This window comes from Coregonus lavaretus (genome assembly GCF_964263955.1).
Source record: "Coregonus lavaretus genome assembly, chromosome: 37".
NCBI lineage: Eukaryota > Metazoa > Chordata > Actinopteri > Salmoniformes > Salmonidae > Coregonus > Coregonus lavaretus.
In genome coordinates this window covers 26,284,298-26,299,631 of record NC_140024.1, presented here as the reverse complement: position 1 = coordinate 26,299,631, position 15,334 = coordinate 26,284,298, and the positions used below count along the sequence as shown (strand labels likewise).

The 15,334-nt window shown below is 41.8% G+C and overlaps 2 protein-coding genes across 2 annotated transcripts in view; one reads left to right on the top strand and one right to left on the bottom strand.

Moving 5' to 3' along the window:
* The window catches only part of iqgap1 (IQ motif containing GTPase activating protein 1), a 75,355-nt gene extending 70,349 nt beyond the window's left edge, over positions 1-5,006 (bottom strand). The window contains exons 1-2 of the mRNA XM_084154302.1: positions 4,748-5,006; positions 2,360-2,462 (exon numbers count right to left, since the gene is read on the bottom strand). Of these exons, the coding sequence (XP_084010428.1) occupies positions 2,360-2,462; positions 4,748-4,793 (149 nt within the window). The 5' untranslated portion in view covers positions 4,794-5,006. The remainder of the gene's footprint in view (positions 1-2,359; positions 2,463-4,747) is intronic.
* A 1,743-nt stretch (positions 5,007-6,749) lies between these two features.
* On the top strand, positions 6,750-10,255 carry cartl (cocaine- and amphetamine-regulated transcript-like). Its single transcript, XM_084153825.1, has 3 exons — positions 6,750-6,987; positions 8,032-8,109; positions 9,734-10,255. The coding sequence occupies exons 1-3, from the start codon at positions 6,844-6,846 to the stop codon at positions 9,839-9,841; spliced, it is 330 nt and encodes a 109-aa protein (XP_084009951.1). The 5' UTR covers positions 6,750-6,843; the 3' UTR covers positions 9,842-10,255.
* Positions 10,256-15,334: the final 5,079 nt, after the last annotated feature.

The window sequence follows — 15,334 nt, the reverse complement described above, 5'->3', positions numbered from 1 at the left end:
AAATAAGGCAGTCCTAAAATGATATGAAATGTGAGAACTAGGGAGCATTATGACTGAAAAGGACATAAACATGTCTAACCTTACACAAGTCAACATGTTTCATAAAATACTGACGTGTGTACTACCAGGCTAGCACAACAGGTAGTAAGGTGCGTCATATGGTGGAATGGAACAAGGATATTCACATGCACACACACACTTTTACCTTGAATGACCGTTCATTAAACCTTGTTTTAATCTACAACACTATTAAGGTTTTCTATTCAAGATCACATTGCCAACCATCGTTGATCTCAGCAGTATGTGAGAATTCCAACTATCTGTTCCTCAACAACAGAATGACAAGGCAATTAAAGTCTTAACAGGGAAGTCCGATAGAGAGTAGTTACACACACACACTCTGATGCAAAGCCCATGCCAGCGATTACAACAAACACCATTGCAATAGCTGAGATGCAACACTGGAACTGGAATACAAAACAGGCCCCTGTTTCCTTATACAGTGGGGGAAAAAAGTATTTAGTCAGCCACCAATTGTGCAAGTTCTCCCACTTAAAAAGATGAGAGAGGCCTGTAATTTTCATCATAGGTACACGTCAACTATGACAGACAAATTGAGAAAAACATTTCCAGAAAATCACATTGTAGGATTTTTAATGAATTTTTTTGCAAATTATGGTGGAAAATAAGTATTTGGTCAATAACAAAAGTTTCTCAATACTTTGTTATATACCCTTTGTTGGCAATGACACAGGTCAAACATTTTCTGTAAGTCTTCACAAGGTTTTCACACACTGTTGCTGGTATTTTGGCCCATTCCTCCATGCAGATCTCCTCTAGAGCAGTGATGTTTTGGGGCTGTCGCTGGGCAACACGGACTTAACTCCCTCCAAAGATTTTCTATGGGGTTGAGATCTGGAGACTGGCTAGGCCACTCCAGGACCTTGAAATGCTTCTTACGAAGCCACTCCTTCGTTGCCCGGGCGGTGTGTTTGGGATCATTGTCATGCTGAAAGACCCAGCCACATTTCATCTTCAATGCCCTTGCTGATGGAAGGAGGTTTTCACTCAAAATCTCACGATACATGACCCCATTCATTCTTTCCTTTACACGGATCAGTCGTCCTGGTCCCTTTGTAGAAAAACAGCCCCAAAGCATGATGTTTCCACCCCCATGCTTCACAGTAGGTATGGTGTTCTTTGGATGCAACTCAGCATTCTTTGTCCTCCAAACACGACGAGTTGAGTTTTTACCAAAAAGTTCTATTTTGGTTTCATCTGACCATATGACATTCTCCCAATCCTCTTCTGGATCATCCAAATGCACTCTAGCAAACTTCAGACGGACCTGGACATGTACTGGCTTAAGCAGGGGGACACGTCTGGCACTGCAGGATTTGAGACCCTGGCGGCGTAGTGTGTTACTGATGGTAGGCTTTGTTACTTTGGTCCCAGCTCTCTGCAGGTCATTCACTAGGTCCCCCCGTGTGGTTCTGGGATTTTTGCTTACCGTTCTTGTGATCATTTTGACCCCACGGGGTGAGATCTTGCGTGGAGCCCCAGATCGTGGGAGATTATCAGTGGTCTTGTATGTCTTCCATTTCCTAATAATTGCTCCCACAGTTGATTTCTTCAAACCAAGCTGCTTACCTATTGCAGATTCAGTCTTCCCAGCCTGGTGCAGGTCTACAATTTTGTTTCTGGTGTCCTTTGACAGCTCTTTGGTCTTGGCCATAGTGGAGTTTGGAGTGTGACTGTTTGAGGTTGTGGACAGGTGTCTTTTATACTGATAACAAGTTCAAACAGGTGCCATTAATACAGGTAACGAGTGGAGGACAGAGGAGCCTCTTAAAGAAGAAATTACAGGTCTGTGAGAGCCAGAAATCTTGCTTGTTTGTAGGTGACCAAATACTTATTTTCCACCATAATTTGCAAATAAATTCATTAAAAATCCTACAATGTGATTTTCTGGAGAAAAAAAATCTCAATTTGTCTGTCATAGTTGACGTGTACCTATGATGAAAATTACAGGCCTCTCTCATCTTTTTAAGTGGGAGAACTTGCACAATTGGTGGCTGACTAAATACTTTTTTCCCCACTGTAGGGCTCCAGACTCTCTAAGAACACTTCTGTATTCTCTCACATTGGAAGTGTGGATCAATTGCAGACTATTTGCATTCTTTGTCCTTCACAGACTGTGGTGAGAGACATTTCCCTTCCTTTCCCACTGCAGGTTGAAGTCTCCCCCAGGTACATATCCGGCAGAATTTGTATTTGTCTGCTTTTATTCATTTTTATACCTGCCCCCCCCCCCCCCAAAAAAAAGGCAATAACCAACTAATGAAACTCTCTCTCTTACCGTTTAGCCTCTTCCAGATGACAGAGGTACTCGTAGGCCATGTTCTGCTGCCTCCTCTCGTCCATCTCCTCTGCTGTGAGTCGCTCCACACCATCCAGAACGGCTGGAAAACAACACACACTAGGTGAATACTAGCTTTGCTCATGAAAAAAAAAAGAATTATGCACTCACTAACTCTAAGTCGCTCTGGATAAGAGCGTCTGCTAAATGACTAAAATGTAAATAACAGCATAGCTGTACAGGAAACACTCATGAATTTACAAATGTTCACAGTACACACACTGAGTTGAGTCTAGCTCACACTCAGATTTATAGTAAACACACACAGATTTGCAGACACACACACAAACAAACAAGTAGGGAAGATTTTTTTATTTTTTATTCAAGAACTTCCCTTCAAATTAACAGTGAGACTTCTCATTTTGCATGTAGGAGGGGTAGAGACTGTCTAGCAAATCACATCCATCCCGAATATCAAAACTGGCATAGTTGTGTTGGCCATCATCATAAGCACAAAAATGTAAATTGACTCAAGAAATCAGGTGTTCATTCATTCACAGGCTGATTCTGCTCAGCTGTCATGGTGAACAGTCCCCAGTGCTAGGCTACTCCAACCCCTCCCAGTCTGGTTAGAACTTGGCCTCACCACCAGTTCCACATATTGAGATGATTCAAGGGTTACTGATCGGGGGAGGCCAACTTAGCTTTAGTCACACAGTAGCTAAATGTAGGCTAGCCTATACCAACTTTGTTTAAACATCTTGTTTGACATTTTTCATTTCTGTGGAAAATGGTTCTTATCACTTCAAGTGATCCAGCAAATATGCCAAATGAAATGCACAGGAGTTTCTTACAAAGAACTTGGAGATACTGCGAGTAATAATTCTAACTTGTTCTGCAGGAAAACAAAGCTCCGTGGTGTGGGCTAGGGCCTAGGCCTGCGTTCCCAACCTTTTTCGGTTACTGTACCACCAATTGAATTTCGCTCTGCCAGGAGTACCCCTGAAGTACCCCCTCATGTGCATTTTACCAGTAGGCCTATGGTCTCATTTCACGTACCCCCTTTGGATAGGCCAAGTACCACCAGGGGTCCTAACACCCCTGGTTGGGATCCACTGGCCTAGGCTAGAGAGACCGAAATGGTTACACTGGATAGGCCCACATCTTCCCGCCTGCACGGTAATGTATTTTTAGAGCTGGGAGGGAGAGAAATAAAGGGGACATGAGCGCTCTTATTATAAGAGCTCTTTCAGCCTCCTTCTGATGGTCTAGGCCTTCTGAATAACGAGCATGTCAATTATAACCTAGGCTACATGACCATTAGAGAATGGAAAATGGAAAGGTCTAAAAATTGTCACTTACAGTTTCCAGGAGTTTATTGTGGGGTTTTATTCTACTGACTATGATTAAAATGACTATTATTGAGCAGCCTTAAACTCATGTATTAGCCTGGTAAACTTATCAAACTATTTGGTAATTTACAGTTGCAGTAATCTTCAATGCAGTTGACAACCCAGTAAGTAAGTGTTATGGTTCAACCTTAGGCCAAGGCTATTGACTGACTCAGGCAAGTCTAGTTCACCACTAATAATAATTATAATTATACAAATTATTATTATTATAAATTACATTTGTAACACACTTTTCATTATACAGAATGATTTCAAAGTTCATAAAATCACAAATTTAAACAAAATATAAAAATTATAATTATTTTATAAAATACAATAAAAAAAGACAATATCCGAATGTAAATGTTTTTATTAATATCATCAATGATGGGGTACTATATGGGGCTACTAGTTTACATATCAATAGACTATAGTAGGCGATCAATAGATTCCAATGAATCGACCAGGTAAACCAGTCAACTATTGCATCTTCTTGCTACCTTCGATTCCCTATAAGAAAACAACAATTTTATCATTTACTGTGAAAAATGCAAACATGTAAAAATTCTGTGGGTTAGTGCTATCCGCAATCCTTGGGACGTCCCTACCCTAGACGTCCCTACCTTAAAAAACTTAACCCCTACCTTTACCCTAACTTTAACCCTTACCATTTTAAATTCAATTACTTCAATGACGTCCCAAGGATCCCGGATTGCATCGACCAAATTCAATGTAGGTTAACTTCATTCGATGTAGCTACGTAAAAATGCAATATTATAACCGATGTAGATGAAAACGCGGAAGTCAGAGCCTACCTACCACGCTGTCAAAAGTCAAACCAAAGTCAAACACATGAATATAAATAGAAAGAAGACGAAAAAACGCATTTGAAAATGTATGTATTGATTAAAACAATTAACTAATTGTTAAACTTCTGTAAACGGAGGTAAAATAAGATCAAAAGGTGAGCGAGCAGGAAAAGTTTTTAGATACTCACACCCATATCTCGGCCGAAGCCCGTCTGCCTCGTCTGAGGTTGACATCTTCTCTGACTAAGTGTTATAATCCTCACTCTCCGAGTTGATTAGGTCAAATTATAGTAGCTGAGATGATAGCCTACAGTTTCGTCCAGTTCTCTTTGTGGGCTATATAATTGAAAAAGTCGGGAAGGCGCTCTCGGCCCCCTTGTTGCTCCACTGCACTGTTTGAGACGAGAGCTGAGACTTTTTTTTTCTTCAAACCTAACTGATGTCACTGGGGTGTGTGTTCCTTCCTAAATCCTAAACCAAAGTATGCGTTCCAGGAAACACCCATCAGCAGCCACTCGGCGAAACTGCAGGCGCAGCGCCATCTGCTGCCTTCTACAGGCACTCAAAGGACTTTCCTTAAAGCACACTACACATTGTATGGTGAAGTTGCCCCGACTCTGAAATAGAAGGTGAGCGTTTCTCCCGAGTGTTCGGTTCTGGGACCCACCTATACTTCTTCACTGTAGTAGTGACCCAGACCCAAGTAAACAAACCCAATTTTTATAGTCAGTACTCCGATGTAAGCTTAGACACAAACGGTATCAGCCACAGCCTATTTGTCTCTACCCAACATTTGGTAAATGCTGTTCTAAGACTACTGAGTTTTCTACCTTACAGTATTCCCTGGGAATACAGTTGTGCAGTAAATGTATGTCTCTACTATGAAACCAAGCAACGAGCTGCAACACAGTTCAACGGTGGTGATCTACTGCAGAATAGATAAGAGGTCATTGTTCGATAGATAAAGACACAGGAACAACACAATTGAGTTCACTGGAGTGCTCTTTTTAAGGAATTGCAAATTATTTCCTTAATCTGTCCAGAGAGACTCGGGGCGAGCCAGTCAGAGCCATACGCACACTGAGGAAGGTGCAGGCCGAAAGGTATGCCAGTGGGTTGTCTATTATTAAGACAATAAAGACATGCTGCTGAGAGTTAAAGGAAAATAAAACCAAGCTTTAATTGCATATTATATTCAAGTGAGTGCTGGACATTGCCCTGCGGCGTATCATATCACACACCTTTAATTAAGACGAGGAATCAATAGGAGATGAATGGGCCAGAACAGATGAGTGTTGCCTTACAACGCCCCAATGTGTGTGTGTGTGTGTGTGTGTGTGTGTGTGTGTGTGTGTGTGTGTGTGTGTGTAATAGCTCTGTGAGCCAGACCCCCCCAGTGAAAAAAATGGTATCATTATTATTTTTGTATGTCCTGGATTATGTATGTATATTAGTAAGTGTTTTTTATGCTATCTTCTATGCAACTGACGTACATTCTGCATTTCTTCTCTTTGTGTTAAACTGTGAGCAAGAATGTATAAAGTCAAAGAGGAATGGAGCTTTTATATTATTATTATTATTATTATTATTAGTAGTAGTAGTATTATTATTATATTAGCTTCAGTATTAGAACATTTCCCTTCTCTATTGCACTGTATATTAGGTTTGTGAAGGGAAAATTAGACACTGGGTTGTTTTGCAATGGATTGCAGTGATTAGACATTTTAATTGTGTTGAAATCACAATTGATCTCCAACTCAGTTGAAATCACCGTTGAAATTCTATTTGGGGATTGTATTGGTCTCATTCAACGAGAGAAATGGCCCCTACAAGGAACATTGTATTTAGTAGCTTACAATTGCAGTACGACATTTAATTAGGTATATATTGAGGTGGGGCTTGCAACAGAGTGAAAAACAACTTTATAAGATACAATTATAAATAGAGAGGTTTTAAATCGGTAACAAGTCTGAATAATGGACAAAATAAGAAGCTACGGGATGCAAGTGTAACGTGTGGGATTTGAACCCACCAGTTCAAATCACAATTAAGAGTAATCCTTCAAACCATTCAAAATGCATTAAAGACTGGAGTTCCTCGCTATGGGTCTGGCAACCCAGCTACATTACCTTACAGGCGGGGCTACTCGCTTTGTATAAATGCAGAGGTCCGGCAGTCCGTTGCACATTTACGCACTCTGGACTTTCGACCCTTCGCTCTGATCACTGCGCTCTCTTATTGCCGCCACGACCGCACAGCATTTACGACGCACAGCTTCAGAACCATGGATAGCTCAGGAGTGCTGCTCCGACTGCTGTGCATCGGCCTGATGTTCGTTATGTGCCGAGGCCAGGCGTCGCAGGAAGTTTCCGCAGAGGACTTTGGAGCGCAGAAGTCCGCCGCGGCCGCGGCCGCAGAGAAAGAACTTGTAAGTTCATATAGGGAATCACTTTTGTTGTTTCAGGCTAGCCTATCATGTCTGTCCTGATCAATATATTCATGCAATACTGGTTATCAATTTAATATCTAAATCTAAATCAATATAATTCGATATCAGCCTCCCAAGTGGCACAGAGGTCTAAGGCACTGCATCACAGTGTTGCAAAGTCACTACTGGTGTTTGATCCCAGGCTGTGTCACAACCGGCTGTGACCGGGAGTCCCATAGGGCAGCACACAATTGGCCCAGCGTTGTCCGGGTTAGGGGAGGGTTTGGCCGGTGGGGCTTTACTTGGCTCATCACGCTCTAGCTACTCCTAGTGGCGGGCCGGGCGCCTGCAGGCTGACTTCGGTCATCAGTTGGTGCAGCTGGCTTCCGGGTTAAGCGAGCTGATGTTAAGAAGCGCTGTTTGGCGGGTCATGTTTCGGAGGACTCATGATTCGACCTTTGCCCCTCCCGAGCCCGTTGGGGAGTTGCAGAGATAAGACAAGATCGTAATCACGAAATTGGGGAGAAAAAGGGGGTAAAAAAATATATATATACTGTATATAATTCGCAATCTAAATGTTTGCTCATGATTGGATTATGGGACAACATAACCTTCTTCTGCAGTTCGTCCTGATAAAAGTGTCAGTGAGAATCCAATTTATCCATCAGTTTTATCCATGGTTGAACACAGGGATGGAAGTTAAAGATTTAGTGCACTTGCCAGCCCGGTCTGAAAAGTACTGGCCTCGGGCTAGCTGGCTATCTTAATTTCCATCCCTGGTTGAACCTAAATGTCAAATGAATGACACCTGAAGAGATAGAGTTCCACAAGATTTCCTTGAAATGTAATCTGATTTAGCCTATAGATTATTCAAAGGATCTTCTGAAAACTAAAATATAGCCTCTATAACACTGACATTTTCATTAGGTAGTACATAAACTCATGGGGAAATTGCAGTCATATAAGAGTATAGATTTTAAAACCCTCCTTGAGAAAAGCAATGAGAAATTCCATTGACCCTGTTTCCTTTACTCTGTGTCCCAGGTGGATGCGATGGAGGCTCTTCTAGTGAAGATGCAGAGCCATCTGCCTTCCACTGAGAAGAGAGGCATGATCCCTCCTGTGAGTCCTAATATGTTCCTGTTTAAAACGTTATTTTTGCCCAAATGCAGGCTATGACTGCATTTAAAATCATCAGTACTTTTCAAGTATCAAAGGGGTGTTATAAACTGGGTGGTTCGAGCCCTGAATGCTGATTGGCTGAAAGCCGTGATATATCAGACTGTATACCATGGGTATGACAAAACATTTATATTTACTGCTCTAATTATGTTGGTAACCAGTTTATAATAGTAATAAGGCACCTCGGGGGGTTGTGATACATGGCCAATATACCACAGCTAAGAGCTGTATCCAGGCACTCAGCGTTGCGTCGTGCATAAGAACAGCCATTAGCCGTGATATATTGGCCATATACCACACCCCCTCAGGCCTTACTGCTGAAACATATTGTAAGAGTTTATTTATTTGGAACAAAATGCGGATCAATCAATCAATCAAATTTGATTTATAAAGCCCTTTTTACATCAGCAGATGTCACAAAGTGCTATACAGAAACCCAGCCTAAAACCCCAAACAGCAAGCAACGAAGATGTAGAAGCACGGTGGCTAGGAAAAACTCCCTAGAAAGGCAGAAACCTAGGAAGAAACCTACAGAGGAACTAGGCTCTGAGGGGTGGCCAGTCCCCTTCTGGCTGTGCCGGGTGGAGATTATAACAGTACATGGCCATTAAGGCCAGATTTTTCTCCAAGATGTTCAAACGTTCATAGATGACCAGCAGGGTCAATTAATAATCACAGTGGTTGTAGAGGTTGCAACAGGTCAGTGCATCAGGAGTAAACTTCACTTGGCTTTTCATAGCCGGGCATTTAGAGGTTGAAATAGCAGGTGTGGTAGAGAGAGAGAGTTGAAAACAGCAGGTCTGGGACAAGGTAGCATATCTGGTGAACAGTGCCTGTTATTAAAGGGGAAGTTTAGGATTTTACAACTTGATGTTAGATAGTTCCTCACCCTGAAAGTAGTCCATGGGTCAGGAGAAGCTGTAATCCATGGTTTGGTTTTCATTAAATAGCCACTACAAGCTAACACTCAATGAAGGTAAAAGTGGCATGTGAGCTGTTTTTTTTTTAAATTGCCAAATCACCCCAAATCAACTCCATATTTTGATTGATGTTACAGGCCATTTGGCTTTTTTTGTAAAATTCTGAACGCCCCCTTTAAGCCCCCCATGTTTCTCCCACTCTGTATCATAGTCTGTGAACCATTTCAATGCAGTTCAATTTAAAGTTTATGTAGAATCAATTAGCAAGTATAAGTTGTCAGTATAATTAAATGCAAGTGGAGAAATGCCAGCAGCCTTTGATTTGAGTGCAATTATACAGCCTGATCAAGATAGCAGCCCTAAGTCTAATTAACTGAAAGGAGGAGGAGTCTGAAGGACCACCAAACACCTCTTCATTCATACATCAAACTAATTAGAACTTTCATTACCATCGCTGAGTAACTCTTTCTCTTCTAATTAAAAGTTAAGGACTGAGTTTTGTGATAAAGCTACTTTGTGTTTCCTCTCTATCTCTCTTTCTCTCTCTCCCTCTCTCTATCTATCTCCCTCCCCCTCCCTCACTCTCTCTCTCCCTCTCTCTATCTATCTCCCTCCCCCTCCCTCACTCTCTCTCTGTCTCTCAGTGTGGTATGGGTGACCGGTGTGCCTTGAGGCATGGACCCCGCATTGGGAAGCTCTGTGACTGCGGCAGGGTCAGCAGCTGCAACTCCTTCCTCCTCAGATGTCTCTAAACTCCTTCAGGGAGAAACACTTCACTGTAGAACCACCGCAACCAACGCTCCAGCCAAGACAGAGGAATATCATCATCAACTTCTATCATCAACTGCGTCCCAAATGACACCCTATTCCCTTTACGGTGCACTACTGTTGACCATGTCCCCAAGGGCTCTGGTCAAAATGATTGCAGTATATAGGGAATATGGTGCGTTTGGGACAAACCACTATGTCCACAACCTCAAGGGCTATGCAGCATCCACAAGCTGTAGGCCAACATTATGGCACTTGCGTTTTTTCTTGTTTTGTTCTTGTGTGTTGATAAAGTAGTTTCCATTTAAAGAGGAGCATGGAGGGGTTTTGTAACCCAGAAAACATTTACAGCATGTGCACTCTAGACTGTCAAATAAATAAACATATTGGTCATCTCACTTGTTTTGGATTCAGAGTTATTATTTGAATAACTCAGATACTATCCACACCAGAGAATAATGAAATGCAAAAATATGCAAAAATGTAATTTTGGGATCAAACTGTGACCTAAAGAAATCATTCAAGTTAAGATAAGATGCCTTCCAGCTATCATTAAGAACAAAATTACAAAACATTTCAACACATAGACCTACTATAGTCTGTTAATGTCATAGCTGGAATTATCATGTAACACAATCTATGTGAGTCTCACAGTCCAGTGTCCTGTGTTGATCCAGGAAATGTTAATTATGAAGAAAACGGGAGGGAGGGACTACCTGAACATTTTGCTATGATGTGCTCCAATGAATAGGACCCATGGTGGTGTTCATTAGGTACAGAACTGAAGAAAACAGAGTGAAAAGGGGAGGTAGGACTACCTGAACTTGTCCAATAAGAAACGTTTTCATTGCTAAATGTTTTGCAACGGTATGGCCTAATAAACACAACCCAGCCTTTTAGGACATATTTCAGTGCACAGCGGAAACCAACCATTATATAAACTAATGACGAGGTTGGATATGATTCTGTTAGCTAGTAAATGTCAATACAATTCAATGCCATCGTTCCATGAGACAACTGTAACCCGAGGGCTGCTCCTGGCCATAGCAAATATTTACATGGGTATCACAAACAAAACCCATTTGCATCACCTATTTGCTTGCCACTGTAACAACAGGCAGTACAGCACGACTGCTAGCCTGAGCTATGTGTAAAGGAGCTGTCGTTTTCAGTGACAACATTCTGTCAGTACTACAGCCTCCCACCTTTCATTTAAACATGTGAATGAGTATGTGACATGGGAGGTCGTCTTCTTGGCGTCCAAACTGAGGGAAAGATGGCAGAAGCAGAAGCACTGTTTGAGTCGGATGACGCATTAAGTAACGTTAATGGAAATGAGTGGAAAACTGTAGTGTTGAGGAATGGAGCAAAACGGGATAAAGTTGTTCATGAAGATAGGCCTTGATCTAATAATGCCTCGTTCCTTGTTGGAGTTCGTTTCATGGATAAAGATGTGTTTTTGGGAGATCCATTCAAGGAGATGGTGGAGGACGCACTGGGAAAGGTGGTGTCAATCAAAGTGACCAGGAGCGGTATGGTGTTGATTTATTGTGTCAGAAGAACAAAAGGAAAGTGCATTGTATCTCTGGGAATTATCGGAGTATAATTCAAAGTTTAGCTTTTCTGAACAGAGCACAGGTAAAAGGTGTAATCTCTGGCGTTGCGGTGGAAATTGAGGCTGAAAATATACCATGTACCAGGAGTAGTGGATGTATTACGATTTAACTGTATGGTGAATGGAAGGAAAGAGGAAAGCCTATCGGTGCTATTGCTATTTGTTGAAGAGTCTCTTCCCACAGATGTAAAGCTGGGGTATATGAGATACGCAGTGAGATTGTGGTGGGAACCACGTTCCTGAGTTCCAGGAATGCCCTGTAAGGGTGAAGGAGGTTGAAGTAGCAAGAATCTGGGCTGTTCACCAGGTCTCTTATGCAGAGGCAGTGCGAGGAGCGAGTGCAAATGAGGAAGAAATGGCAATGGATGCCCCGCAGCCTGCAGAAAGTGTTGTTCATCAGTTGAGGGATCCTGAAGTACTGATAGTGAAGAAGGTGGATTTTGTTGTGTTTATTGCGCAGGTGATAAATTGCACAAGTCAAACTAACAAGAAATCAAATAAAGTTTACATAATTGTGAATGCAGAGAAATGTTTTTGGATCGCCAGGACTTTTACTGCTGAAAAATTGCAGGGAATATTGTCTGAAGATGCAGTTCCCTTTCAAGACCCAGATTTGAATGATAGTGTCCCTTCCTCCCAGGCTGTTGGCCTGGGATAGGATCAAATAGGGCCAAAGTAGTGAAATAGTGGTGAGGTTTTAATGGATGTAGGGTTAGTTGGTAGGGATTTATTTTCTCTCACAAAGTTGAATGAATTCATATTACAGAATAATAGGCTGATATACAGCCAGAACAGTAGGTGGCAGCATGCACCTATATCATTTGTTTGCTGACCTCCATAATACCGAAGAAGAAGTATGTGACATGGGCAAAGTCGGCCATCTTGTTTAGCAGCCTGGCTCAGGTAGTGCAGTTCAGTGTCATCTTTCTCTTTTCAGTGAAAACACTACTGCGCTCAATAGACTTAGGCCAGTATTCAATCCAAGCCGTGTTATAGAGCAGCGCATTGCACTTGACCTTTAAAGGTAATTTATGCTTGAGATGTAAAGCATAAATGTATGTGGTAAATGTATGTAGTATGTAGTTGTATGTAGTTCTGTCTTTGAGCTGTTCTTGTCTATTAATGTTCTGTATTATGTCATGTTTCATGTTTTTTTGTGGACCACAGGAAGAGTAGCTGCTGCTTTTGCAACAGCTAATGGGGAACCTAATAAAATACCAAAATACCAACATGCGCATTGTTTTCCGTGAATGCGATCTCCGCAAACGTCTGTAAAATTGCCTTTGTAAAAGCGCATTGTCAGTGTGTTGCTCTATAACGCACCTTGGATTGAATCCCAGCCTAATTCAGTTGTCAATGTAACTGAATTGGGTGTCAATTTGTTTAATTTGTTGTTGTAAAAATGACAGTGACATGCATACACATATTTACAACAGTGGAAAGTATGGAAGCTTTCTTATGGATTAGGAAAAATGACCGTCCTTTTTATTCCTGGTTGATACCCCTCATTCCATAGACCATGGTTATTGAGCCATGTGCATGTGGTTCTGGACACTGTATAATGTTTGTTTATTCACTGTTTCATCAGGTACTACACAGTGTGACCAGAAATGAACCCATATCCTCCTGCTGTGATATGAGCCAAACCCTCTTATAATGCATCATTACTGTAAATATTCAGGTCAAACATTAAAATGCACAACATCTTTAAACAGAAAGAACTTGGGTTCAAATAGTCTTGGTTTCCTTTCAAATACTTTAGCGTTACTTCATTGAGTTTTTCTGGCGTAATGGAACCAATGAAATAGTCCCAGAAATGCAAATCCTGTGGCCTCTACCAATCTTGCACTCCAGACTGGCTCAATCAAACCCTCAAAGTATTTGAAAGAAAACAAATACTACTTGAACCCAGGTCTGAAACACAGTGGGCCATAACCTGGCTGTCAGACTGCATTGAGTGCACATCCCAGCAATTCAGAGTCTCTCCATCCACAAGTCCATAAAAGGATGGTCATGTTAGAAAGCTCATTTAAAGATCCCCTGGTTTCTTGCCTTGGGGGAAAAGAATAGTGAGTCAAGCACAAACCCCATGGTACTGCCTATCTAACCATGATGCACCATTTCAGTGTGCAATAAAAAACACGTCAATAAAGATCTTTATGGCTGAATGTTGCTCTGTTTGGGATATTTGACGCTGTGAGCAATACATTATTAAGGAGTGTCATCGTAATGTATTTGTCTGGGGGGTGTGTGTCGACAAATGTATTTGTTGGGATTGGAGGTGTCAAGAAAAATGGGAATCTGGTTAATGGGAAACCAGGCATCCTGATATCCAGACTGGGTATCCTAAAGCGAATGAGAATCTCTCTCTCTCTCTCTCTCTCTCTCTCTCTCTCTCTCTCTCTCTCTCTCTCTCTCTCTCTCTCTCTCTCTCTCTCTCTCTCTCTCTCTCTCTCTCTCTCTCTCTCTCTCTCTCTCTCTCTCTCTCTCTCTCTCTCTCTCTCTCTCTCTCTCTCTCTCTCTCTCTCTCTCTCTCTCTCTCTCTCTCTCTCTCTCTCTCTCTCTCTCTCTCTCTCTCTCTCTCTCTCTCTCTCTCTCTCTCTCTCTCTCTCTCTCTCTCTCTCTCTCTCTCTCTCTCTCTCTCTCTCTCTCTCAAAAGGTATGTCAAAATATATATATAAAATCATATACAAATCTGATTTATTTAAGAATAATCTATTTCACATATGAAATTCATATAAGATTAAAGTAAGATCCATTCTGTTTACTGTGAAGCATGCAAATGGGGTGGTGCAATCTCTGCCTCCCTCATGGTCAATCACACAAACTGCCCAGCCAAATGGGTTGGTGCGATCCCTCGCTGAAATGCATATGAATGTCTCCGGGCATTCTGGAGAACCTTCTACAACGATGAGAGCTCTAGCTACTTTATAAACATAGGATCTTTACACACTTTTTGCAATAATCAACATACAGTATATGATTTTAATGCACCTTTTGCAATAGGTCTCTCTCTTCTTCTCGCCAGCAATTCTCTCTTTGAAAGTATGTGAAAATTCACTGCCCGTATGCTGTCCTCACCTCGACTTATCTTTGGTGAAACAGTTGGCCTTGACTTATCCTAAGATGGCAGACAGACAACTACTACCCTCGTTTCTCTAATTTGAACCTGTTTGTCTTTAGTTAGCCTCACTACACAGTGTCTATATACGTGGCTCCAATCTGCCTGAACATAGCCTAGATCTCTTTTTCTCACAACCTCTCTTATTACATCAGTTCTCGAGTGATGGCCTGGTGATGGGACACAACAGGACCCATGTGCTCGCTAACATCTGTCACACGCATCACGCCACTGCCTGGCCTCCTGTCAAAGCAATGGAGGCAGGAGGGACCAGACTGAGACTGTGCTAATCATGTTAAAGCAAGGAGAGGCTATCATACTGGCAGTGAGGGCAGGGTTCCATCCTCTCACTGTCTTAGTCAGACTAGCACTAATGTTGTAGTGATCAAGGGGAACCGCCATAGTGGAGTTTCAACCAGCGAGCCTGTAGTTACAGGGCAAGCACACTGCCTCCTGTGCCATAAAGGTCCAGACCTCTTGACAGAAGCAGTATTGCGTCTACAGGGAGGCTATACTATTGCCTGCTTAGTACAGAAACAGAATGGGCAGAACATACATTTCATATGAATTTCCAATACACAGAAGAAAGAAGCTTTGAGTGTCCAAATTCTTCAACTGGTCATTTCACTTTTTACGGATACATTTAATTTATTTATACCTTTGATTTTCATACAATTTTTACATATCTTAAGGTTACTGAAATGTATATCATCATACAGAAACCCGAATTACAGTTAATCA

Coding starts and splice junctions, on each gene's coding strand:
- cartl (XM_084153825.1), top strand. CDS start 6,844: ATGGATAGCTCAGGAGTGCTGCTCCGACTGCTGTGCATCGGCCTGATG. Junction 6,988..8,031: donor CGGCCGCAGAGAAAGAACTT/GTAAGTTCATAT, acceptor TCTGTGTCCCAG/GTGGATGCGATGGAGGCTCT. Junction 8,110..9,733: donor AGAGAGGCATGATCCCTCCT/GTGAGTCCTAAT, acceptor TCTGTCTCTCAG/TGTGGTATGGGTGACCGGTG.